The 25549-nt window shown below is 36.4% G+C and overlaps 2 protein-coding genes across 10 annotated transcripts; both read right to left on the reverse strand.

Annotated features, from left to right (window-relative positions):
- Positions 1 to 428: 428 nt before the first annotated feature.
- LOC116712848 (zinc finger protein 37-like) lies at positions 429 to 4225 on the reverse strand. Its single transcript, XM_032552691.1, has 3 exons — positions 4122 to 4225; positions 2402 to 2567; positions 429 to 2103 (listed from the first exon to the last, which is right to left on the reverse strand). The coding sequence occupies exons 1-3, from the start codon at positions 4122 to 4124 to the stop codon at positions 1025 to 1027; spliced, it is 1248 nt and encodes a 415-aa protein (XP_032408582.1). The 5' UTR covers positions 4125 to 4225; the 3' UTR covers positions 429 to 1024.
- A 623-nt stretch (positions 4226 to 4848) lies between these two features.
- Positions 4849 to 25470, reverse strand: LOC116713444 (gastrula zinc finger protein XlCGF8.2DB-like). 9 transcript variants are annotated; one of them, XM_032553612.1, is made up of 5 exons: positions 25376 to 25470; positions 22710 to 22875; positions 15193 to 21632; positions 13498 to 13663; positions 4849 to 7095 (listed from the first exon to the last, which is right to left on the reverse strand). In XM_032553612.1, exons 3-5 carry the CDS (start codon positions 15193 to 15195, stop codon positions 6113 to 6115), a joined length of 1152 nt encoding a protein of 383 aa, XP_032409503.1. In that variant the 5' UTR covers positions 15196 to 21632; positions 22710 to 22875; positions 25376 to 25470; the 3' UTR covers positions 4849 to 6112. The 9 variants fall into 9 exon arrangements, with proteins under 9 accessions (XP_032409503.1, XP_032409502.1, XP_032409501.1 ...); XM_032553610.1 differs by lacking the exon at positions 4849 to 7095 and adding an exon at positions 11159 to 12922 and having other exon boundaries at positions 15193 to 19167; XM_032553609.1 differs by lacking the exon at positions 4849 to 7095 and adding an exon at positions 11159 to 12922.
- Positions 25471 to 25549: the final 79 nt, after the last annotated feature.

Consider the following 25549-nt stretch of genomic DNA (forward strand, 5'->3'; position numbering starts at 1 on the left):
CAGCAAAGGCACGGCGCAGCTCCCATCAAGAAAGCAAATTCCTGCAACATCTCATCCAGGTAGAACAGAACAGCCTGCAGCCCTCAGGCCTCCTGGATCCCCAATATTTACATTCAATTGATATTAATGTCTGTGGAAAGAGTCACACTTGTAGTTTTACCTGAAAAAAGAAAGAATACTGTATGTTTTCACAAGTGAGTTTGTTCTGTTGATGTTAAGGTCAGCTGGTTCATCTTGTACAGATCTTAAAGTGACCTAAACCTAATAAATATTTCATCAATTAGTGAGAACCAGCCCATAAGACCAGGTCCCATTGTTTCCTCTTAAGTGTTTACTTTGTGCAGAAAACATTGAAACAACATTTTCTCTTTGTGAAGATTTCAATCATTTTAATCTGCTCAGTTCATAATTGAATACTTGTTTTATTGTTTTAAATTGTTGAATAAACCACATCAAATATTTCTAAATGACCATATAAATACTGCAGAGGATTAAAACAGGTCCTTGTTAACAAGTGCAAGTTAACTTTTAAAAAATTACACTATAAACACTTTTTAAACACTGTACAGAGTTAATATAGTCAAATAAAGCAGGAGTGTATTTACATTCTTACAGAACTAATTTAAGCATTTTTTCCTATTCATTGATAGACATCTATTGTCTATCATCTTCATAATCCATTTAAAATCCATTCCAACTGGAATATAAATCCCTTCCAGTTGGTCACCAGTCCTCAAACTGGATGGGTTGCTCAATTTTGATGTTAGCAATGGAAGCATTGACATCTTGGGGCATCACACAAAAAATTTGATTTTTGTACCGTGGAGACACACATGAACTCAGGACACACCTGTGCTACAGTTCAATCTAAGCAACAGATTAATTAGCTAATAAACTACGAATCATACAACTAAACAAATATGCTACTTAAATAAAATGTTTTAATATTAAAAGTGAAGACTGTTGAATTGAATGCCAACAAATAAATACTTCACAACCAAATGGAGCTGTGCAGTTTGAGTCATCATACCGCAGTTATTTTCTGTCCTGTGTGGATTCTCATGTGTCTGCTTAAATGTGACTTACAGCTAAATCTGTGTCCACAAAGATCACAACAGAACGGTTTCTGTCCTGTGTGGATTCTCATGTGTTTGTTTAAGGTAGTTTTACGACTAAATCTATTTCCACAGAGATCACAACAGAAAGGCTTTTGGCCTGTGTGGATTCTCATGTGTGTGATTAAACTAGATTTATGGCTAAATCTGTGTCCACAAAAATCACAACAGAACGGTTTCTGTCCTGTGTGGATTCTCATGTGTGTAGTTAAAAGTGATTTTTGTCTAAATCTGTGTCCACAAACATCACAGCAGAAAGGTTTTTCTCCTGTATGGATCCTCATGTGTGTGTTTAAATGTGAACTATGGCTAAATCTGTCTCCACAAACATCACAACAGAAAGGTTTTTCTCCTGTGTGGATTCTCATGTGTGCATTTAAATTCCATTTTCCAAAAAAGATTTTGCCACAGTCTTCACAGTTAAACTCCCCTCCTGCCTGTACCTTTCTTCGTGGGTTAACATTTTTGTTCTTTGTAAAACATTTCTTAATATCCAGTGCGCTTGGAGAGACTATTTCTGAATCTTGTTTGTTAACTAGGTTTCCATCTGACTCAGGAGCTCTGCTCTCCTTCCAGTCATTGTCCATGTCCTCAGTTTCCAGTCTGGAGTCTGCCAAGTCTTTCCTTTCAGAGACATGGTGCTTTACATTATCATCCTCTTCATTGCTTTTGGTGTCGTCAGACTCTAAGGAGTTTGAATCATCTCCATGATCTTCTATCCTGATGGATTCTCCTCTGTTTTTTTCTGGAAGCTCTCCATCTTTAATTTGGTCTTGATAAAGCTGTGAGAGCAGAGGGGACTGTTCACCATCCTCACTTTTCAGGCTGTTTTCAAACTCCTCCTTCACTTTGTGCAGCTCTCCCCCTAGGCTGATGCAGACATCCTCATCTTCCTTCTTTATGTGGCAGAGTTTTGGGTCATGCAGATCAGAACTAGGATTTTCATCTTCTGTGTCTTCTTTTTTAACCACCAGGATCTGCTTAACATCTGCAGGAAACATTGAAACAAGCAATCAAAAGTTATTTTTGGACCAGAGTGGAAACTTCAGTCACATCTCTGACTGCTTGGATTTGTTGTTCCAAATCAAGGATTTATGTGGGGACATTTATGCTTGTATACAAGGAGCTAACATAATAGTGTAAGTGATGGTAGTGTCTAGTGTGCAATTCGTGTTGCAAGGGATGGAGAACAAATAGCCACACATAATATTGACTTTAATAAGCAAATTCAAATACTTGATTACATTTGCTTTATTCAGTACTTTACCACATGTGGTTTGACTTACCCATGACGGTGGGCTCCAGCTTCATACAGACGGCCTGAGGGATGCGATTTCCAGAAATGGTCTCAATGGAGGAAATTCCTCTTCCAGAGGTTTTGTCTCTATGCATCAATCCATCTGACTGGAGGCTGTTTCCCAGGCAATTCGGCTCCAAACAGCCAGCATCAGTCTGAGCACCAATAAAACATGTCATGTAGCATCAAAGAGGGAAACTACCAAATGATTACAGAAAAGGCAACGCATCACATAATTACTATAGAGACATTGTAATCAATCCTTAGCCAATAAATTGAAGAAGCAAGAAATGGGATATTTAAAGCTACTGAGGACGAGAAGATGCAGCGTGAAGTGGAAATGTATCTTTTGCCAAAATTAGTAATGAAAATGAATAAATGGCTTGATACAGTAATTAATGTTATAAATCCAAAAAAATTCCAGTTATTTGACTATCCAGTGTGACATAGTTGTATTTGTTTATCATTTTCAATAGTATTTAACAATATAACTAATTTACTTTACCATTTCATTTCCAGTATTATTGTTTTATTATTTTATTTTTTAGGTAAAATATTGTATTTATTTTACCTGTGTTCATTTTTGATGTCTCTTTTTTAAATGATACATTGGTTTATTTTGTCTTCTAATATTTTTTTTATTTTAACTTTTTCTCCTGTCCATTTGTTTACAGACAAATAAATAGGAGATTGATTGTGAGAGGTTGACACACAGCTCTAATTTGTTGTCGTTCTCTGACTTTCTAATTGTCATTTTAGCTGCTCTCTCTACCTGCTTGGTTCTGAAGATATTCAGTAAGAAATGGACTACCTGTGATATTAATTGTAGATATTGTCCTTTAGCTGAAGACATTAACTACTGTTGCTGTTAATCTTGGATTCTCTCTTCTCTTTTGTTTCCATGATCAAAACATAGCAAAAATTATGAGAAAGTGCAGCTAATAACAGTTGAGCTGTTACAGGCTGGTGTGATTTGTTCTGACTATGCAGCTCACATTACTGGTACTTTGTGAACAACACGGGATCTAGTGATAGCCTCGGGATCTTAGAACAATGACGGCTAGACTAGATTGCTTAACAACCAAATGATAGTCGATGATGATTTTTTCCTAAAATATTGTGATCGCAGAAAACCTAAAATGTACACTTCAGCTTACATTATTGCTGCCGTTTATGCATCTTTGCCGTTGAAGTTATTTTATTCTTGCATGCTCAGATGTGAACTGGAAATAGCCTGTAGCAATTTGAACTACGGTCGATAGTTTTGCATGCATATTGCCTGGAGATGCTTGGCACTGAATGCTGCTATGTAGACATCAGAGATGTTAAAGTTAATTGTCATCTGCGGCTACAGAAATATGTTCTTAGAATTGGAAATATGAGGGAATTCAAAAAACTGATTTGTTACGTTCGCAGTATTTTTATTCAGGCATCGGCATAGCCACCTATCCTTTGTAAACATTGATTTGAGCAGAGCTGCTACTTTCCATCACAAGTGCAGATACCTTATTACACGTCTTACACGGTTTATTAAATATTAACCAACATCATTGTCATATTAATATTGACTAACAGGAAATATAGCTACCCGTTTGCCGAAAATGGTTTCATGTTCAAAATGAACGAACACATTTGGAGTTAAAATATTAGCTTTGTTTCCGATTCGCCTTTTGAGAAAACCCAAACTGAGAAAACATAAATGTTCTTACCATTTTCTTTATTTCGTGGTCGTGCAAAAAGGAGGCAAAAATTTGTAAATGCGTAGATTTATAAGACCTCCTCCTTCGTCCTCGAGTGTTTTATTGGTTGTTGGCAAGTAACGTTAAGTATGCATTACTGCCACCTACTGGTACGGAGTATGGTTCATGAGAATTTTATTTCTATCTATCGTAAAAATTTATCCACACATTTACACATAATTATAACTACTATATACAATCTAATTTTATGAAACAATTTAGTTTTCTTTAAATCTAATAATGACTTGCATATGTTAGTTACCTAAGTTCTTTTTCAATGTATTAATAATACATTAATATTTTCAAACTCTCCTCACAGCTTCTCATTTTCATATTTATGGCATTCTATTGTTTCATATTTCTCACAGTGATCACATTTACCGATATTATACTTTTGTATCTAATGATATCTATAAAGTAAGGTTGATCTTTTTTCTTGTTAATGATACATCTATTATTGCTTATGGTAAAACCCAGAGTGGTATAACTGATATTGGTGTTTGGCTAATTTCTGGGCTATTCATTTGAAAATCTTTTCTTTTCTTTTTAATTATCCATCCAAAACTCCTCACTTCTTTTTTTTTTTTCTTTTTCCGAGCATGAATTTAAAATTTCCCGTGCTGGACGACCCAGGGTATTTCAATATTTATATTTAATCTGCTCAGTTCGTGAAAGAGCAATTGAAGGGAGCCAATTCTAACACTGCTTTTTAGTTTTTATTGTAGATAATGCCAACCTACCCCAATGACCATACAAACATGACAGGGGATTAAAGCAGCTCCCTGTTAAAAGGCACAGGATAAGGTTTCCAACATTTTCCAGTTAATCTAATCAAATACAGACAGAGAATTTACATTCTTTAACAGATTTGAGATCTTTTCCTATTCATATACATGGATTGGATAAAAAAAAACAAAAACACAGACAAAATGGGTTTCTTAACACACAAGGAAAAGCAAAGTTCAAACACAAAGAATCATTTCCAAACCATAAACATTAAATCAAAATTTGGCTGCCAAGATTTCAAATTCCTTCAAGGCTAAAACATCTAGTTAAAATAATCAGAAAGGACACAGAACAAAAATTAATATCATGGTATATTGAGCAGTTCACTTTGATAACAATAAATGGACAATAATACAAACATCCCCCCCTCAAAATAAAGAATGTGACAGTATAAATACTTCACAGCCAGTTATATCTGAATTCCTCATCATTCTTCCTCCACAGGCCCCTCGTTTACCCCAGTTCTGAGGCGCGTTTTAGAGCGACTCATTGGTCTGCGGTCTTTTTAAATGTGAATGAGACATTTCACGTCTGATGCTGAGGAGCGTGTATTAACCCACAAGAAATGTTCTGAGTTCAAACAAGCTAGAACCAAACATGTTGACTTCTCTACTTGCAGCTTCAGCACAGCTGAACTTGCACTACAAAAACAATGCAAAAGAATATGGCGGATTAACAAAAATGGTTAGCTGGATGTTTAGCAGTTCCACAGCAAATACTGTGATGCAATAGACAAGAAAACATGATAGGGAATAGAAAAAGAAATGAAGACTGGAAAATATGATCCAAAAATAATTTAAAGATATCTACGCAGCACAGGGAAAGAATCAATTTAAATTTTTTGCAGTCCTAGACACTCAACGTACACAAAAAAGTGGATTCTGAAGATAGGTCCCCTTTAACTCAATGTTGACATCTTGTGCATCACACAAACATTTTGCCTTTTGTACCGTAGAGAAACACATGAGAAAAGAACACACACCTTTGCTACAGCTCAGTCTGGACATTACATGAAATGATAGGAAAAAAAACGTGTCTTGCTACGAAACCATCAGTCATGTTACTAAGCAAATATGTAAATGATATTAAACGTCTTAAGATTAAAAGTGAAGACTGTTGCCTTAAACGACAACATGAATATTTCACAGCGAACTGATGCTTTGCAGTGTGAGTCATCATAAAGGAGTTACTTTTTGCCGACTGTGGATTTTCATGTGTGTGTTTAAATGTGACTTGCGCCTAAATGTATGTCCACAGAGATCACAGCAGAAAGGTTTCTGTCCTGTGTGGATTCTCATGTGTGAGTTTAAGTTTACTTTTTGGCTACATTTATGTCCACAGAGATCACAAGAAAAAGGTTTCTGTCCCATGTGGATTCCCATGTGTCTGTTTAAGCTTGACTTAAGGGTAAATCTATGTCCACAGAGGTCACAACAGAAAGGCTTCTGTCCCGTATGGATTATCATATGTCTGTTTAAACTTGATTTTTGACACGATCTATGTCCACATACTTTACAACAGAAAGGTTTCTCTCCTGTGTGGATTCTCATGTGAGTGTTTAAATTCCGTTTTTCACAAAATGTTTTGCCACAGACTTCACAGTTCAACTTCCATCCTTTCTGGGCCTTCCTTCGTGAGCCGACATTTTTGTTCTCTGTAAAACCTACTTCTGCATCTAGTTTGTTAACAAGGTTTCCATTTGACTCAGGAGCTATGTACTGAAAACTAAGGACATGGACTGTGACTGAAGTGGGGGCAGAGTCTGACAAGTGTTTCATCTCAGGGACGGGATACTTTACATCATCGTCATCCTCTTCATCCTTCACGGTGTCTTCATGCTTGAAGGACCTGGAACCACCTTCAAAATTTTCTATCTTGATGGATTCTCCTTCATTCTTTACTTCTGGAAGGTCTCTGTCTTTAATTTGGTCTTGATAAAGCTGTGAGAGCAGAGGGGACTGTTTATCATCCTCACTCTTCATGTCACTTTCTATCTCTTCCTTCACTTTGAACAGCTCTCCCCTCAGACTGATGCAGACCTCCTCGTCTTCCTCCTTTATGTGTTGGGGTTTTGGGTCATGCAGGTCTGCATTAGGTTTTTGGTCTTCTGTGTCTTCTTCTTTAACCATCAGCATCTGCTTAACATCTGCAGGAAACATTGAAACACATTATGCATTTTAGAAAGGATATAAACTTCAGCCTGGACTATTAACATTGTGGAAATAAATACTTGACAAAATATCCCTAGCCTCCAATGACTACACCTATGAATTACCATCGGGGAATCCGCACATTATTTTGAACCAGAGTGGAAACTTCAGTCACATCTCTGGCTGCTATGAAGATAGAAGACAGGCACTTTACAGACACATCCACTGAGAACTTAATGAAGGTAGTCAGAGTGAGACACTGAACATAAATTTAGCTCATTGACCACTGATTGAGGACTGAAATGTGATGACTGCTGAAGGAGGAACAGCTTATTCAGCTCTGTCTTGTCATCATTTAAGATCTATTCCTATTCATTCATATATGTATTGGATAAAAAACAAAGGCAAAATATTTTTTTTACTATTTAATATATTTGTTATTTCAAGTATTTATGTGGGGACATTTAAGCTTGTATTTAAGGGCAAATATACAGTGTAGCTGGTGGTAGGTCCCGGTGGACACACCTCATCTTACCAGGGATGGAGAACAAATAGCCACACATAATATTGACTTTAATAAACAGATTCAAATAGTTGATTACATTTACTTTATTCAGTATCTTTACCACATGCATTGAGACTTACTCATGACAGTGGGCTCCAGGTTCACACAGACAGACCGAGGGACATGATTTCCAGAACCAGTCCTGATAAAGAAGGTGTTGGAGGAATCATCTTCTCTTCCAGAGGTCTTGTCTGTAGGCACCAATAAGTCCGACTGGATGCCATCTACCAGGCAATCTGGCTCCCAACAACCAGCGTCAGCCTGAACACCAATATAACATGTCATTTGGCATCAAAGAGAGAAACTAAACTATTATATAGCCAAACAAATGATTAGAGAAAAGGCAACATAGCAAATAATTATGATAGAAACATCTGGTAATTGTCCTCTAGCCAATAAAATCAGCTTGCTCCACTGATGTTAAGTATTTGCTGGACATTTGCAAAAATGTGGCTGTGGAAGGATGAAGCGGCGCAGTCTAAATACAGAATCAATAGAAAGAAACGTTGAGGTCGATTCAGCAAAAAATGTATCTTGCCAAAATTTTCAATAAAAATGAAAATGTATGTATTGATAAAGTAATTAATGTTGCAGATAATTCATTCATGTAAAAAATAAATATTAGTTATTTGACTGTCCAGTGTGACATTGTATTTAACAATATCAGTCATTTAATATTTAATATTTCTAGTCTTATTGTTTTATTCATTAGTTTATTTTTTAGCCAATTACTTCTACTGTATTTATTTTACCTTTGTTATTTTTTGTCATTTTTTAATTGATACATTTTATTCATGTTTAATTTTTTAACTAATTATTTTTATTTTAAATCAGTGTTAATTAATTTTTTCACTCTTAAATCATACGATGATTTATTTTTTCTTCTTTGTCTCTTTATTTAGAGATTAAGGTACAAAGGAGTAAATAAATGGTTATTAAGTTTGTCAGTGGAAGCTTGACACGCCGCTCTAATTTGTTGTCTCTCTGACTTTGCAGCTGCATTTTAGCTGTTCTCTCTACCTGTTTGGTTTCCTCTAACTCATCTATTTTCCTCTTATAACAGCCATAAGGGAAAAATTAATTCGTAAGAATTGGGATGGATTCAGTAAGAAACTGCACTACTTGTGAGATTAACTATAGTTCTAGTTCTAGCAAGTTATTGTTGTTAATTAATGTTAATTAACAACATTAATTGCTGTTCCTTTTCATCTTTTTCTCTAGTAATCACAGCTGCATCTGAAACTTTCTCTTCTCTTTCGGTTCCATGACTAAAAACATATGCTGACTTCAACTGTAGCATGCAAACACTGACAGAAAAGTGCAGTTAATAACAGTTCAGCTCTTACAAGCTGGTGTGATTTGTTTTGATCATGCAGCTCACACGTCTGGTACTTTGTGAACAACACGTGATGGGATCTTTGCAGTGATGCTTGATTAGATTAACAACCCAATGAAGGTCGGTGATGAGATTTTCCTGAAACATGCTGCTCACAGAAAGCCTAAAATGTCGACTTCGGTTTATAGTTGCTCGCTTTATCTTTTGGTTCCATGATCAAGAAGGTATGCTGATTCCCACTGTAACATGGAGAAAACATGCAACGGGAAATGGCGTGTAGGAAGTTGAACTGGTTATGATAGTCGGTGCTGCTCAGAAAGGTGAAACACAATTGTCATATGCGGCATCAAAACATATTCTTTAAAATATATTATATAAACTGGAAATACAACAGCACTATGCAAAACGTTGTGTAATGTTGGCAGTATTTTTAATCGGGCACCGACACAGCTGCCTATCCTTTGTAAACATTGCGTTGCAGAACTGCTACTTTCCATCACAAGTACGTGCAGTCACCTTATTACACGTCTTACATTGTTTATTAAATGGTAACTAATAACATCATCGTCATTTTAAAGTAGTTATTGACTAACAGGCAATATAACTAACCCGTTTTGCCGAAAATCGGCGATATCTTTTTGTTCAAAATGAGCGCGCGAATTAAGGGAGTTAAATATAATCTGTGTCCGATTCACCTTCTGAGAAATGTCAAACTGAAAACACATTCTTACCATTTTACTTTATTTTGTGGACGCACGAAGAGGAGGCGAATATTTATAAATGTGTAGCTATACAGGACAATTCTTTGCTTCTTCTTCTTCTTCTTCTTCTTTTTCTTCTTCTCCTTCTCTTGTTGGTAGATTGAAGCCACTTCAGAGGTGCATACCGCCACCTACTGTACACCAGTGTGTAACTTCATATCCTCCACCTGCTATATTCAGTTTGGGTTTTGGAATGTGTATAAATAATAATACTTTATTATTCTGATTTCTTCCTCTTTCTCTTTTGTTCATAAAATTCATTTTAGACTTTTCTTCCCTTATCTCCTTCAGATTTTCTTTCATCCTCTTTCAGTTGCATATTTAAAACACTTAATGAAAAGATTATCCACACTTTCTTATTCTCCACAATCAGATGCGTTATTCCTTCTCATTATAGATTCATCTCTAAATATTTTAACTTACATCTTCCCTTCTGCTTTGTTCTTTATTACAGATTTTTGTATTCTGTATATTTTTCTTTCTTTATCTTCATCCCATCTTTTGCATATTTCTATTTCTTTTCCTTTAATTACTAATTTAACATTTCTTTTCCTATATGGAATAAATGCATCTTGCCATGCATTTATGGCCATTTGAGGGAACTAAACAACAGAAAGATGAATGGACTGTCATATCAGTCCCAGGAACGTCTCTTCATATTAACTAGGCACTGCGTTTGAGGCGCCACTGATACCAATATTGTCAATAACGATCTAAATTCTGAGCATAAGTGTTGAAATTCAGACAAAAGTATTGCAGTTCTACTTTATGTAGACCATAAGTGAATGATTTACATGTGAAAGGGGAGTATTTAAAGTATGAAATATCCGCTTTAAAGCAGCTCCCTGTTATCAGGCACAGGATAACTTTTTCAACAGTTTCCAGAATTAATCTAATCACATAAAGTGTAAAGTATTTACATTCTTACTAAATGGATTCAATCTCTTTTTTTCTGTTAACAGACATGCATTGGATAAACAAAGACAATTTTTTTTTCGACAGAATGAAATGCAAAGTTCAAACTTAAAGAATTATTTTCAAACCATTAACATTCATCCCAAAATTGGCTGTACTGCCAACATTTCAACCTCCTAAAAAATTATTTTGCAAAAACTCTACTCTAGTAGTAAGTAACTGATCAAATTAATTTAATATTTAAAGGTTAAAGCATCAGATAATATAAATATATGTTAAATATATATAAAGTTATGTTAAATATCAGCGTTTTAAAGACTGAAATTAAAATTATTCAGATAATATAAATACAAAATAAGAAAATCAGGCAAAAGAAACATTTTTCCAAATCAATTTTTTTTAAATAAAACTTATGAAGCTTTGACAAAAACTGCAGGTGTGTCTGATTTTGGTTAAAACAGCTTGTTCTTCATTCAGGGAAGTTGCTCAGAGCATAGTAGGTAGAGTATCCAGAAACTTTATTCAAGAGTAGTGACACTTCATCATAAAATTACTCAAGTAAACGTAAAATATAGCATAGTATTAGTATTGTTTTTGTGACAATGACAATAAAGATTTATCTATCTAGTAGAAACACTAAAAAAAATTTTTTTCCAAAACGTTACTCATATAAAAGTGAGTAAATGTAATTAGTTACAACCCAACCCTGTTAATTAGCAACCAAATACATCATAATCATATTAAAGTAGTTATACTGACATTATTGTTCAAAATAAGCACACAAAATTCAGTGAGTTAAAATATCAGCTCTGCTTCACGTTCTGAGAAAATAAGTAAAACTGAGACAGAAAAATATTCTTTCTTCACTCTCTTTATTCATAGATGTGAATTAGAAAATCAATAGAGACAAAATTTGATTCTTACAACACAATTCAATGGAAAATTCAACCATTAACATTCCCCCCAAAACTGACTGTACTGCCAACATTCCAAACTCCTTCAACACGAAAACAGTCAATTAAAATCATCACAGAACAAAAATCAATATCATGAGAACGACAAATGGACAATAACACTAATTCCTCTTCAACCCGGCTAAAATAAAGAATGAGGTAGGCCAGCATAAATACTTCACAGCCAGTTACAGTGGAAAAGTTCAAGGGGTATGAATACGTTTGCAAGGCACTACAGATTAAATATGTGAAAAAAGATGACTTAGAAAAGGCTAAAAAACTACTAGTTAGACAAATAAAGAGATTTTTGTACTGTGTGGATTTTCATATGTCTGCTTAAAATAGATTTACGGCTAAATTTATGTCCACAGAGATCACAACAGAAAGGTTTCTGCCCTGTGTGGATTCTCATGTGTGTGTTTAAGCTAGATTTACGGCTAAATCTATGTCCACAGAGATCACAACAGAAAGGTTTCTGCCCTGTGTGGATTCTCACATGTGTGCTTAAACTAGATTTACACCTAAATTTCTGTCCACAGAGATCACAACCAAAAGGTTTCAGTTCTGTGTGGATTCTCATGTGTGAGTTTAAATTAGCTTTTTGGCTGCATCTATGTCCACAGAGATCACAACAGAAAGGTTTTTGTCCTGTGTGGAGTTTCATGTGTGTGTTTAAGCTAGATTTACGGCTAAATCTATGTCCACAGAGATCACAACAAAATGGTTTCTGTCCTGTGTGGAATCTCTTGTGTGAGTTTAAATGTGATTTACGGCCAAATTTGTATCCACAGACATCACAACAGAAAGGTTTCTGTCCTGTGTGGATTCTCATGTGTATGTTTAAATTCTGTTTTTTAATAAATGTTTTTCCACAGTCTTCACAACTAAACTTATCTCCTGTTTTGGCCTTCCTTCGTGAGCCACCAATTTTGTTCTTTGTAAAACATTTCTTAATATCCAGCAACCCTTGAGACCCTATTTCTGAATTTGGTTTGTTAAGTTTTCCATCTGACTCAGGATCTTTGTCCATGACTTTAGTTTTCAGTCCAGAGTCTGACAAGTGTTTCAACTCTACATCATCGTCCTCTTCATCCTTCTTGGTGTCTTCGCACTCATCCTCACTCTTTATGGCACTTTCTATCTCCTCCTTCACATTTTGCAGCTCTTCCCCCTGACTGATGCAGACTCTCTCCTCTTCTTCCTTTATGTGGTGGGACTTTCGGTCATGCAGGTCCACATTAGGTTTTTGGTCTTCTGAGGTTTCTTCTTTAACCATCAGCATCTGCTTAACATCTGCAGGAAACCCTAAAACACATTATGCATATGAGAAAGTATTTACGCTGCACTTTAAGTAACTCAAGAAACTGTACAGTAATTTCTAAATGGGGCATTGGCATTAAATTCACACCAGATATTGACAAATATTCCTCAAAGAATAAAAAATGAATGCTAATTAGTCCACAAAAAAAGTTATTGGTAAAATCCTGTAATGACAAAGAATAAATATTTATAAAAAGGGTGACTAAAAGCCAAAAAGAATAAGTAGAAAAAATTTTGTCCATACTTAGACGGTATCTCATATGTGCAAATCAATATCAGCTGGTTTCTGATGACATCTTGGCCTGTCATCAGAGTGGAAACCTCAGTCACATCTCTGACTGATATGATGATATAAAAGAGGCACTGTGCAGACACATCCACTGGGCACTTCATGAAGGTCGTCAGAGTGGGACACTGAACTGTAAATTTAGCTCATTGATCACTGATTGAGGATAAAAATGTGATAACTGCTGAAGGAGCAGCTATTATAGAAACACACATTCAAATACCTGATTTTATTTGTTTTATCCAGTAGTTTTCCCACATGTATTGAGACTTACCAATGACGGTGGGCTCAGGGTTCACACAGACAGACCGAGGGACGTGCTTTCCGAAAACTGTCTCGATGAAGAAGGTGTTGGAGGAATCTCCTCTTCCAGAGGTCTTGTCTGTAGGCATCAATAAGTCCAGCTGGATGCGATCCGGCTCCCAACAACCAGCGTCAGTCTGAACACCAATCAAACATGTCATTTGGCATCAAAGTGGGAATCTAAACCATTATATAGCCAAACAATGGATACCAAAAAGGCAACGTAAAATATAATTACTACTGTCTGGATGACCAGAGACATCTGTAATCGACACATAGCCAATAAAATCAGCTGGCTAGGTTGAAAAAAAAATTAACATTTGCTAAAAATACGGCTGTGAAAGGGTGAAGGAATGCTATCTAAATGGCCTGTTAGCATGAACTAAATGTTTGCCTTTAACAACAGAAAGATGAATGGACTGTCATATCAGTGCCAGGAAACTCACTCATGTTAGCATTAATATGTTAACATGTTTTAAACACTGTATTATATTCCCACTGACAAAAACAACTTTTCAACAAATTTTGACAATAACAACAACAACAAAATCTAACCTCTCTCAAGCATATGTATGTCTGTCCGGAAATGATTGCCCGAGTGTGAAGAATGGGCTTGGTGACACCAGCAGTTTGTTAAGCCTGGGCTTGATGTCGGTCAGTGCCATACGTATGTCACTGTCCAAATGTAGACGTGCTCTTTGTTTTGTTTTGAGTAACTTTCAAGTTGAAAAACCACCAGACTCACACAAGTAAGTTGTTCCAAAGTGGAGAAGGCATTTCACTGTCACCGTTACACAGCCGAGGAGTCTCAACGTTCAGTTTAAAATCCACCAGCATTGTAATCTCAATCAACTAGTCTTGTGACTTCAAGTCCAGACTAGAAGCAGCACTTATCAGCTGCTTAACAGTCAAATAAGGGCCAGTGTTGATATTTTCCTAAAATACTGTGGTCACAGAAAGCCTAAATTGTCCGCTTCAGTTCACATTGCTGCTATGTGCATCCTTAGTTATTTCATTCTGGTATATTTAGATGTGAACGGGAAATGTAGCAAGTTTAACTGGTTACGGTTGGCGGTGGCACTGAATGCTGCTATATGGGCATCAGAGATGTGAAATAAAATTATCCTCTCAGACAACAGAAACATATTCCAACATTATTTTAGTCTGTTATACTTAGATGTTAACGGGAAATAGCCTGTAGCAAGATGAACTGTTTACGGTTAACGGTAGCACTGAATGCTGTCATATCAGAGATGTGAAATAAAATCATCATCTGAGACAACAGAAACATATTCCTTAAATTGAAAACAGAACAGCATTTTGCAAATGGTTTTGTTACATTGGCATTATTATTAATCAGGCATCGACACAGCCACCTATCCGTTGTGAACATGTGCGTTGCTAACATAACTGCTACTTTCCATCACAAATAAACGCAGCCACCTTATTACAGATCTTTCAGTAATTATTCAGTAGTAACCAACAACATCATCGTTATTTTTAAAGTTGTTATTGACAAACAGGTGATATAACTAACCCGTTCTGCCGAAAATCAGCGGTAACTTTGTTAAAAGTGCGGAAAATTCGGAGGGTTAAAATATCAGCTCTGTTTCTGATTCACGTTCTGAGAAAATTTACCTGAGAAAACAGAAGAAAATATTCTTACCATTTTATTTGTCTTAACGACGTGCGAAGACAAGGCAGAAATTTATGAATGCCGAGACATACAGGACAGTTTCTTGTTTTCCCTCCTTCTTCTTGGCAGATTACAAGCAACTTTAGATGTGCATTCCGCCCCCTACAGTACAACACTATGCAACTTCTCAAGTTTCTCCCACTATATTCCAAGTTTTAATTTTGTACTAGGTAAAAATGACACTTTATTTTATAATCCTGATTTCTTCCTTCTGCCATTTTGTTCCCAAAATTTCTTTTAGACTCCAGGCTCTTCATATTTCCATTACTTTTTCACTTGCATATTTAAAATGTTCATCGAAACACATATTTTCTTTTTCTCCACAACCATCACATTTGCTATAATTAATTTTCCTTCAAGTAAAAATGTTATTAATTAAGCAAGACCTACTCTCAATCTTCACTCCTAGTTTGTTCTCCACAGATCTTTGTTTTTACAGATTGTTGTATTATGTGCAAACTTTCTTCATCTTCATTCCATCTTTTGTGGCCATGTTTCTATTCCTTAAATTATTTATTTAAAATCTCATTTCCATAACATAGTCTGTAGTTTTTTTTCTTTACCCCAAGCCTGTTTTGCATATTTTGTGCCCTTTCTGCTCTGGCTTAACAACAGGTTCCTTATTTCAGGTGAGACCAGATCTAGGCAAAACAAGATCATTAGTTATGATTAAAGAAATTTTAATATCAGATAATATGTAACAAGCTAAACAGAACAAAATATAATCATTCAAGAAGAAAGATACAGACAGTTTTATGCATTATTTTTATATTGTGCATCTTTGATGGTATCTCCTGGATTTCCCCATGAAGTATTGTAATTTGACATGCCAAGGCACTCTAACCATCGCAAGGAGGAGGCAGTATAACATTACACGTTTCTCTAATATAGTTTTCAAACATTACACAATCACCATATAAACATGACAGAACATTAAAACAGCTCCCTCTTGAAAAGCACAGGATAAAATTTCCAACACTTTCCAGAATTAATCTAATCAAATAAAGAGAGACATCGTTTTTACATTCTTACTGAGCAGACGGTCTTTTCCTATTCTCTCACAGACATGTATTGCAAAAACAAAAGACAGACATTTAAATACAAATGCAACCATAAAGCATTATTTTCAAACCACAAACATTCCCCCCCAAAATTGGCTGTAGGCTACTGCCAACATTTCAAACTCCTTCAACACTAAACACCAAGTTAAAAATCATCAGAAAGGACACAGAACAAAAATCAATATAATGAAAATGATAAATGGACAATGACACCAACTCTCCCAATAACCCCCTAAAAAATAAATAAGATAGGCCAGCATAAATACTTCACAGTCAGTTACAGTATCTTACAAATGTATTCATACCCTTTGAACGTTTTCATATTTTGTCACATTACAACCACAAATATTTAATTTTATGTGAAGTCCAACACAAAGTGGTATACAATTGTGAAGCTGGAAGAAAACTATATATGATTCCAAAAACTGAAAAGTGCAGTGTCCAATAATATTCAGCCATCGTGAGTCAACATTTTGTGGAATCATCTTTTGTTACAATTTTTATTCAGTTTTGTTCTGGTCTGATCAAAGCTCCTTCCACATGTTTGTTGTCCAACATGGCTTCTGGCAAACTGCAAACAGGATTTCTTACGGTTTTCTTTTAACAACGCTTTATTCTTGCCACTCTTCCATAAAGATCACTTTTGTGCAGTGATGACTAATAATTGTCCTGTGAACAGTTTCCCCCACTTGAGCTGTGGATCTCTGATTTTGGTCCAGACTCTCCATGCACCTCTTGGCTGCATCTCTGATCAGTGCTCTCCTTGTTAAGCCTGAACGTTTCGGTGGACGGCCTTGTCTTGGGAGGTTTGCAGTTGTGCCATACTCGGATTATGGATTTTACAGTGCTCCAAGATATGTTCATTGCTTGGGAAATCTTTTTATAGTCTAAGTCTAAATGTCTCCACAGCTTTCTCCTTGACATGTCTGGTGTGTTCCTTGGAGTTCATGATGCTGATTGTTCCCCAATATTCTCTTAATCAAACTCTGAGGCATCACAGAGTATCTGTATTTTTACTGACATTAAATTCCACAGTAAGTGGCAATTAGTTGTGCTGGAGATAGGCACCAGCACCCCTCCCCACCCTACTAGGGACAAGGGCGTCAGAAAATGAATGAATGAATGAATGAATGAATGAATGAATGAATGGAAATTAGTTGCACTTAGAGAAAAGTGGTCTCTCGCAAATTGCACTTTTGAGTATTTGATACATAAAACGTGTTGAATCGTATAATTTTCTTTCTACTTCACAAATGTATAACTCTGTGTTGGTCTTTCATATTAAATTCCAAAGAAATCTGTTTGTAGTTGTGATGTAACAAAATATGGAAAAGTTCAAGGGGTGTGAATACTTTTGCAAACCACTGTAGATTAAATATGTGAAAAAAGATGACCTTAAAAAGGGCTAATAAACTACCTGTTTTACAACTAAACAGATTTTCTCCTGTGTAGATTCTCATGTGTGTTATAAAACTAGATTTACAGCTAGATCTATTTCCAATGACATCACAACAGAAAGTTGTCTGTCATGTGTGGATTCTTATGTAGTTTTTGAAAGTTTATTTATCGGTAAATCTGTGTCCAAAGAGTTTACAAGAGAAAGTCTTCTGTCCTATTTAAGATCATAACATAAGGTTTTCTGTCTTGTGTGGATTCTCATGTGTTTAGTTAAATTTGATTTTTCAGTAAATTTATGTCCACATACATCACAACAGAAAGGTTTCCGTCCTGTGTGGATTCTCCTGTGTCTTTTGAAAACTGATTTGTCAGTAAAACTGTGTCCACAGGTTTCACAACAGAAAGGCTTCTGTCCTGCGTGGATTAACATGTGTTTGTCAAAATGCTGTTTTTGGCGAAATCTATGTCCACAAAGATCACAACAAAAAGGTTTCTGTCCGTTGTGGATTCTCATATGTTTAGTTAAATTTGATTTTTCAGTAAACCTACGTCCACAGACGTCACAACAGAAAGCTTTCTGTCCTGTGTGGATTTTCATGTGTTTATTTAAATTAGATTTTTCAGTAAACCTACGTCCACAGACGTCACAACAGAAAGTTTTCTGTCCTGTGTGGATTCTCATGTGTTTATTTAAACTTGATTTTTCAGTAAATCTATGTCCACACAGGTCACAACAGAAGGGTTTCTGTCCTGTGTGGATTCTCATGTGTGAGTCTAAATGTGCTTTTCGGCTAAATTTGTTACCACATACGTCACAACAGAAAGGCTTCTGTCCTGTGTGGATTTTTGTGTGTTTGCTTAAACTTGATTTATCATTAAATCTATGTCCACACAGATCACAACAGAAAGGTTTCCGTCCAGTGTGGATTCTTGTGTGTGTGTTTAATCTTGATTCATCAGTAAAACGACGTCCACAGAGGTGACAACAAAAAGATTTCTCTCCTTTGTGGATTCTCATGTGTGTGTTTAAATTAGATTTTTGGTTAAATGTATGTCCACAAATTTCACAACAGAAAGGTTTCTGTCCTGTGTGGATTCTCAAGTGTATGTTTAAATTGTGTTTTTTAATAAATGTTTTGCCACAGTCTTCACAGCTAAACTTGTTTCCTGTTTTGACCCTCCTTTGTGAGTCAAAATGTTTGTTCTCTGTCAAACATTCCTTCACATCCATCAACCCTGGAGACCCCATTTCTGATTTTGGTTTGTTAACAAGGTCTCCATCTGACTCAGGATCTCTGTCCATGCCTGTAGTTTTCAGTTCAGAGTCTGACAAGAGTTTCAGCTCTACATCATCGTCCTCTTCATCTTTCTTGATGTCTTCACACTCTACAGACCTCGAACCATTTTGATGATCTTCTATCTTGATGGATTGTCCTCCATTGTTTTCTTCTGGAAGTTCTCTGTCTTTATTTTGGTCTTGATAAAACTGTGAAAGCAGAGGGCACAATTTATCATCCTCACTCTTTATGGCACTTTCTATCTCCAGTACATTTGTGTCCACAGAGTTCATAACAGAAAGGTTTCCGTCCTGTTTAAGATCACAAGATAAGATTTTCTGTCTTGTGTGGATTCTCATGTGTTTATTTCGATTTGATTGATCAGTAAATTTATGTCCACAAATGTCACAACAGAAGGGCTTCTGTCCTGTGTGGATTCTCATGTGTGTGTTTAAATGTGCTTTTCGGCTAAATTTGTTTCCACATACAACACAACAGAAAGGCTTCTGTCCTGTGTGGATTCTTGTGTGTTTGTTTAATCTTGATTCATCAGTAAATCTACATCCACAGAGATGACAGCAAAAAAATGTCTCTCCTCTGTGGATTCTCATGTGTATGTCTAAATTGTGTTTTTTAATAAATGTTTTGCCACAGTCTTCACAGCTAAACTTCTCTCCTGTTTTGACCTTCCTTTGTGAGTCACCATTTTTGTTCATTGTAAAACACTTCTTCATATCCATCAACCCTGAAGATCCCATTTCTGAATTTGGTTTGTTAACAAGGTCTCCATCTGACTCAGGATCTCTGTCCATGCCTGTAGTTTTCAGTCCAGAGTCTGACAAGTGTTTCAGCTCTATATCATCGTCCTCTTCTTCTTCTTTCTTGATGTCTTCACACTCTAAGGACCTGGAACCATTTTGATGATCTTCCGTCTTGATGGATTCTCCTGCATCGTTTTCTTCTGGAAGTTCTCTGTCTTTATTTTGGTCTTGATAAAACTGTGAAAGCAGAGGGGGCTGTTTATCATCCTCACTCTTTATGGCACTTTCTATCTCCAGTACATTTGTGTCAACAGAGTTCACAGCAGAAAGGTTTCTGTCCTGTTTAAGATCACAAAATAAGATTTTCTGTCTTGTGTGGATTCTCATGTGTTTATTTCGATTTGATTTATCACTGAATTTATGTCCACAAACGTCACAACAGAAGGGCTTCTGTCCTGTGTGGATTCTCATGTGTGTGTTTAAATGTGCTTTTCGGCTAAATTTATGTCCACAGACATCACAACAGCAAGGTTTCTGACTTGTGTGGATTCTCATGTGTGCGTTTAAACTAGATTTCTTGTCAAAGCTATGTCCACAGATTTCACAACAGAAAGGCTTCTGTCCTGTGTGAATTAACATGTGTGTGTTTAAATGTTGTTTTTGGTTAAATTTATGTCCACAAAGATCACAACAGAAAGTTTTCTGTCTTGCATGGATTCTCATGTGTCTATTTAAGTTAGATTTTTCAGTAAATTTGTTTCCACAAACTTCACAACAAAAGGGTTTCTGTCCTGTGTGGATTCTCATGTGTGTGTTTAAATGTGCTTTTCGGCTAAATTTATGTCCACAGATATCACAACAGAAGGGTTTCTGTCCTGTGTGGGTTCTCATGTGGGTGTTTAAACTAGATTTCTGGTTAAAGCCATGTCCACAGATTTCACAACAGAAAGGCTTCTGTCCTGTGTGGATTAACATATGTGTGTTTAAATGTTGTTTTTGGTTAAAACTATGTCCACAAAGATCACAACAGAAAGTTTTCTGTCCTGCGTGGATTCTCTTGTGCCTATTTAAATTTGATTTTTCCGTAAATCTATGTCCACATAGGTCGCAACAGAAAGGTTTCTGTCCCGTGTGCATTCTCATGTGTGAGTGTAAATGTGCTTTTCGGCTAAATTTGTTTCCACATACGTCACAACAGAAAGGCTTTTGTCCTGTGTGGATTCTTGTGTGTTTGTTTAATCTTGATTCATCAGTAAATCTACGTCCACAGAGATGACAGTAAAAAAAATTCTCTTCTGTGTGGATTCTCATGTGTATGTTTAAATTCTGTTTTTCAATAAATGTTTTGCCACAGACTTCACAACTAAACTTCTCTCCTATTTTGATCTTCCTTTGTGAGCCACCATTTTTGTTCTGTGTAAAACATTTTGTAATATCCATTAGCCCTGGAGACCCTATTTCTGAATTTGGTTTGTTAACAAGTTTTCCATCTGACTCAGGATCTCTGTCTATGACTTTAGTTTTCAGTCCAGAGTCTGACAAGTGTTTCAGTTCTACATCATCGTCCTCTTCATCCTTCTTGGTGTCTTCACATTCTAAGGACCTGGAACCATTTTGATGATCTTCCGTCTTGATGGATTCTCCTCCATTGTTATCTTCTGGAGGTTCTCTGTCTTTTATTTGGTCTTGACAAAGCTGTGAGAGCAGAGGGGACTGTTTATCATCCTCACTCTTTATGGCACTTTCTATCTCCTCCTTCACATTTTGCAGCTCTTCCCCCTGACTGATGCAGACTCTCTCCTCTTCCTCCTTTATGTGGTAGGGCTTTCGGTCATGCAGGTCCACATTAGGTTTTTGGTCTTCTGTGGTTTCTTCTTTAACCATCAGCATCTGCTTAACATCTGCAGGAAACACTAAAACACATAATGCATATGAGAAAGTATTTACCCTGCACTTTAAGTAACTCAAGAAACTGTACAGTCAATATCAGCTGGTTTCTGATGACCTCTTGGAATATAGGAAGGTTGTTCTTGATGAAAGCTATGCACAGTGATACAATTGATAAAACCAGAGACTTTCACAAAATGTTGCAAAACATACTGTACGAATGGTAAAACGTAGATTTGTGTTTCAAAACTTCTGAATGGTCCACTGATGCTGGTATATCCAAAGTCTTGGACTGGAAAGAACAATTTCACCATTAAACACCATGTTCCCCTGGTAAGACTACTGATAGAGTAAAAAGACTAACCAAAGATTTTATTGGACAACAAATACAATTTCTTTTTAATGTGAGTCCAGGAGCACTCACAGAGATTAGTAGAAAGACCTGGAAATTAACAGGTTCGGTGATGGAGAAATATCACTATGGTTGCAAAAAGCTGAATAAAGGAAAGTGTCCTTTAAACCTAAACTTTACCTACAAAATTCTGTCAGATGTTTGTCTTAACAGGACTGAGACACCCAGATAAATCAACAAGCAACAAAGTTTCAACAGCAATAGCTAAGTGGGTGGCTACCCATTAAAAACTGATTAATATTGTGGAGGATGTGGGGCTACTTGAAATAATATGCAAAGCCTCCAACGACCACACCCATCAATTACCATCAAAAACCTCTGCAGTATCCAAGATTCATAACTGGATCTTGGGAGAGACAAACATTGCAGCGCTAACGGGGCACTACTGGATGTCTGTAAGGAATCATTATTAACTCAGGGTATCACCACATTATATTGGAGTATAGTGGAAACCTCAGTCACATCTCTGACTGATATGATGATATAAAAGAGGCACTGTGCAAACACATCCACTGGGCACTTCATGAAGGTCGTCAGAGTGGGACACTGAACTGTAAATTTAGCTCATTGACCACTGATTGAGGATAAAAATGTGATAACTGCTGAAGAGCAGGTATTATAGAAACACACATTCAAATACCTGATTTTATTTGTTTTATTCAGTAGCTTTCCCACATGTATTGAGACTTACCAATGATGGTGGGCTCAGGGTTCACACAGACAGATCGAGGGACGTGCTTTCCGAAAACTGTCTCGATGAAGAAGGTGTTGGAGGAATCTCCTCTTCCAGAGGTCTTGTCTGTAGGCATCAATAAGTCCAGCTGGATGCGATCCGGCTCCCAACAACCAGCGTCAGTCTGAACACCAATCAAACATGTCATTTGGCATCAAAGTGGGAAACTAAACCGTTATATAGCCAAACAATGGATACCGAAAAGGCAACGTAAAAAATAATTACTACTGTCTGGATGACCAGAGACATCTGTAATCGACACATAGCCAATAAAATCAGCTGGCTAGGTTGAAAAAACAATTAACATTTGCTAAAAATACGGCTGTGAAAGGGTGAAGGAATGCTATCTAAATGGCCTGTTAGCATGAACTAAACGTTTGCCTTTAACAACAGAAAGATGAATGGACTGTCATATCAGTGCCAGGATACTGGCACTGATATGGCATTGTCACCATTAATGAGAATGGTGTCCATTCTCATTAAATGGACACCACATTTGAGGGGTTGCTGATACTAGTGTTGTCAATAATTTTCTAAACAGTTAGTGTAAGTAGCAGTAATGTCACCAAGCACCCCGTGTTTTAAACCAGGGGTTCCCAAACTTTTCCATGACATTGCCAACCAAACAGCCTTAGCTTCTGGCCAAGGCCCCACCTGCAAACCAACAAACAATGCTACAAAAATGAAAAGAAACATCAATTTTTAGAATGTTCTAACTTCTATTAAACATTCACTTAATTATTACACTTTATGAGCATTAAAATGTTAACATGTTTTAAACACTGTATTATATTCCCACTGAAAAACTACTTTTCAACAGACTTTTAACAACAGTAACAAAACAAAAGAAATCTAACCTCTCTCAAGCGTATGTATGTTTGTCATGAATCATGGATACAGATTGCCCGAGTGTGAAGAATTGGCTTGGTGACACCAGCAGTTTGTTAAGCCTGGGCTTGATGTCGGTCAGTGCCATACGCATGTCACTGTCTAAATGTAGACGTGCTTGATGTCTTGTTTTAACTAAGTTTCAAGTTGAAAAAACAGAATCAGATAAGTAAGTTTTTCCAAAGTGGAGAAGGCATTTCAGTGTCACCCAGTTAGACAGCCAAAAAGCCTTTCAGTTCAGTTTAAAATCCAGAGAGCTTGTAATCTCAATCAGCTACTCCCAATGAAGCTGAAGTTGGTTTCTGATTGCAGCTTCCGATTCAGGAAATGGCTAAAGGTGTGATTCCACCTAATTTTACACTACCTCCAGCATCTTTTATCTATTCTAGTTTTTAAAAAAACTACAACATCTAGACTTTTCAGACCTGTACTAGATTATTCTGCTGCAATAGCAGAATATTTAAAACTAACTTTGTGATTTGTGAAACCTTTATCTGATTTGTGAAACTTCAATAAAGGTTGATTTCATCCTGTTTTTGCATGTAGACCACATGCAAAAACAGAATTGCTCCACCTCAGCACCTAGACACTCCAAACCTGGGGTTGAGTTATTCTCAACTAATAGCAGAATATTAAAGTCTAGGTGTTATAACTTTATAACTAGAAAAGATTTTTGTTTAAGTTACCTTCATACTGCCCTTTATTGGCGTTTCACAAATCCAATAAAGGTTTCACAAATCACAAAGTTGGTTTTAAATATTCTGCTATTAGAGCAGAATAATCCAGTTCAGGTTTGAAGAGTCTAGTTGTTGTAGTTTTTAACTAGAATAGAATAAAGATGCTGAACTGAGTGAAAAATTAAGTGGAATCACTCTTTAGCCATTTCCCGAATCGGAAGCTACAATCAGAAACCAACTTCAGCTTTGTCTACTCCTGACTTCAAGTCCAGACTAGAAACAGCGCCTAAAAGCTGCTCAACAGCCAAATGAGGGCCAGTGATGATATTTTCCTAAAATAAGTGGTCAAAAAATGAATAAATTGTCTGCTTCAGTTCACATTGCTGCAATTTGCATACTTGCAGCCTTAGTTACTATTATGGATTCTATGTTTTTCTCTCTTTTATCTGCTTACACGCACACGCTGCAGCTTAAATTACCATTTTTATGGAACTAGTTAACGAACCTGGGTGGCGCACAGACAAAAAAAGAACGAACTCCAACATTATTTTAGTCTGTTATACTTAGATGTTAACGGGAAATAGCCTGTAGCAAGATGAACTGTTTACGGTTAACGGTAGCACTGAATGCTGTCATATCAGAGATGTGAAATAAAATAATCATCTGAGACAACAGAAACATATTCCTTAAATTGGAAAGAGAACAGCATTTTGCAAATGGTTTTGTTACATTGGCATTATTATTAATCAGGCATCGACACAGCCACCTATCCTTTGTGAACATCTGCGTTGCTAACATAACTGCTACTTTTAAAACACAAATAAACGCAGCCACATTACTACAGATCGTTCACGGTTTATTTAATAGTAACCAACAACATCATCGTTATTTTTAAAGTTATTGACAAACGGGCGACATATTTGACCCGTTTTGTCAAAAATCGGTATTAACTTTATGTTCAAAAAGAGTGCGCAAAATGTGGAGGGTTAAAATATCAGCTGTTTCCGATTCACGCTCTGAGGAAAGTCAACCTGAGAAAACAGAAGAAAATATTCTTACCATTTTATTTGTCTTAACGACGTGCGAAGACAAGGCAGAAATTTATGAATGCCTCGACATACAGGACAGTTTCTCTTGTTCTTCTTCTTCTTGGCAGATTACAGCTTTAGAGATGCATACCGCCCCCTACCGTACACCAGTGTGTGACTACATAGCCTTCACCCACTGTATTCT

The sequence above is a fragment of the Xiphophorus hellerii genome, chromosome 22 (assembly GCF_003331165.1).
Source record: "Xiphophorus hellerii strain 12219 chromosome 22, Xiphophorus_hellerii-4.1, whole genome shotgun sequence".
NCBI lineage: Eukaryota > Metazoa > Chordata > Actinopteri > Cyprinodontiformes > Poeciliidae > Xiphophorus > Xiphophorus hellerii.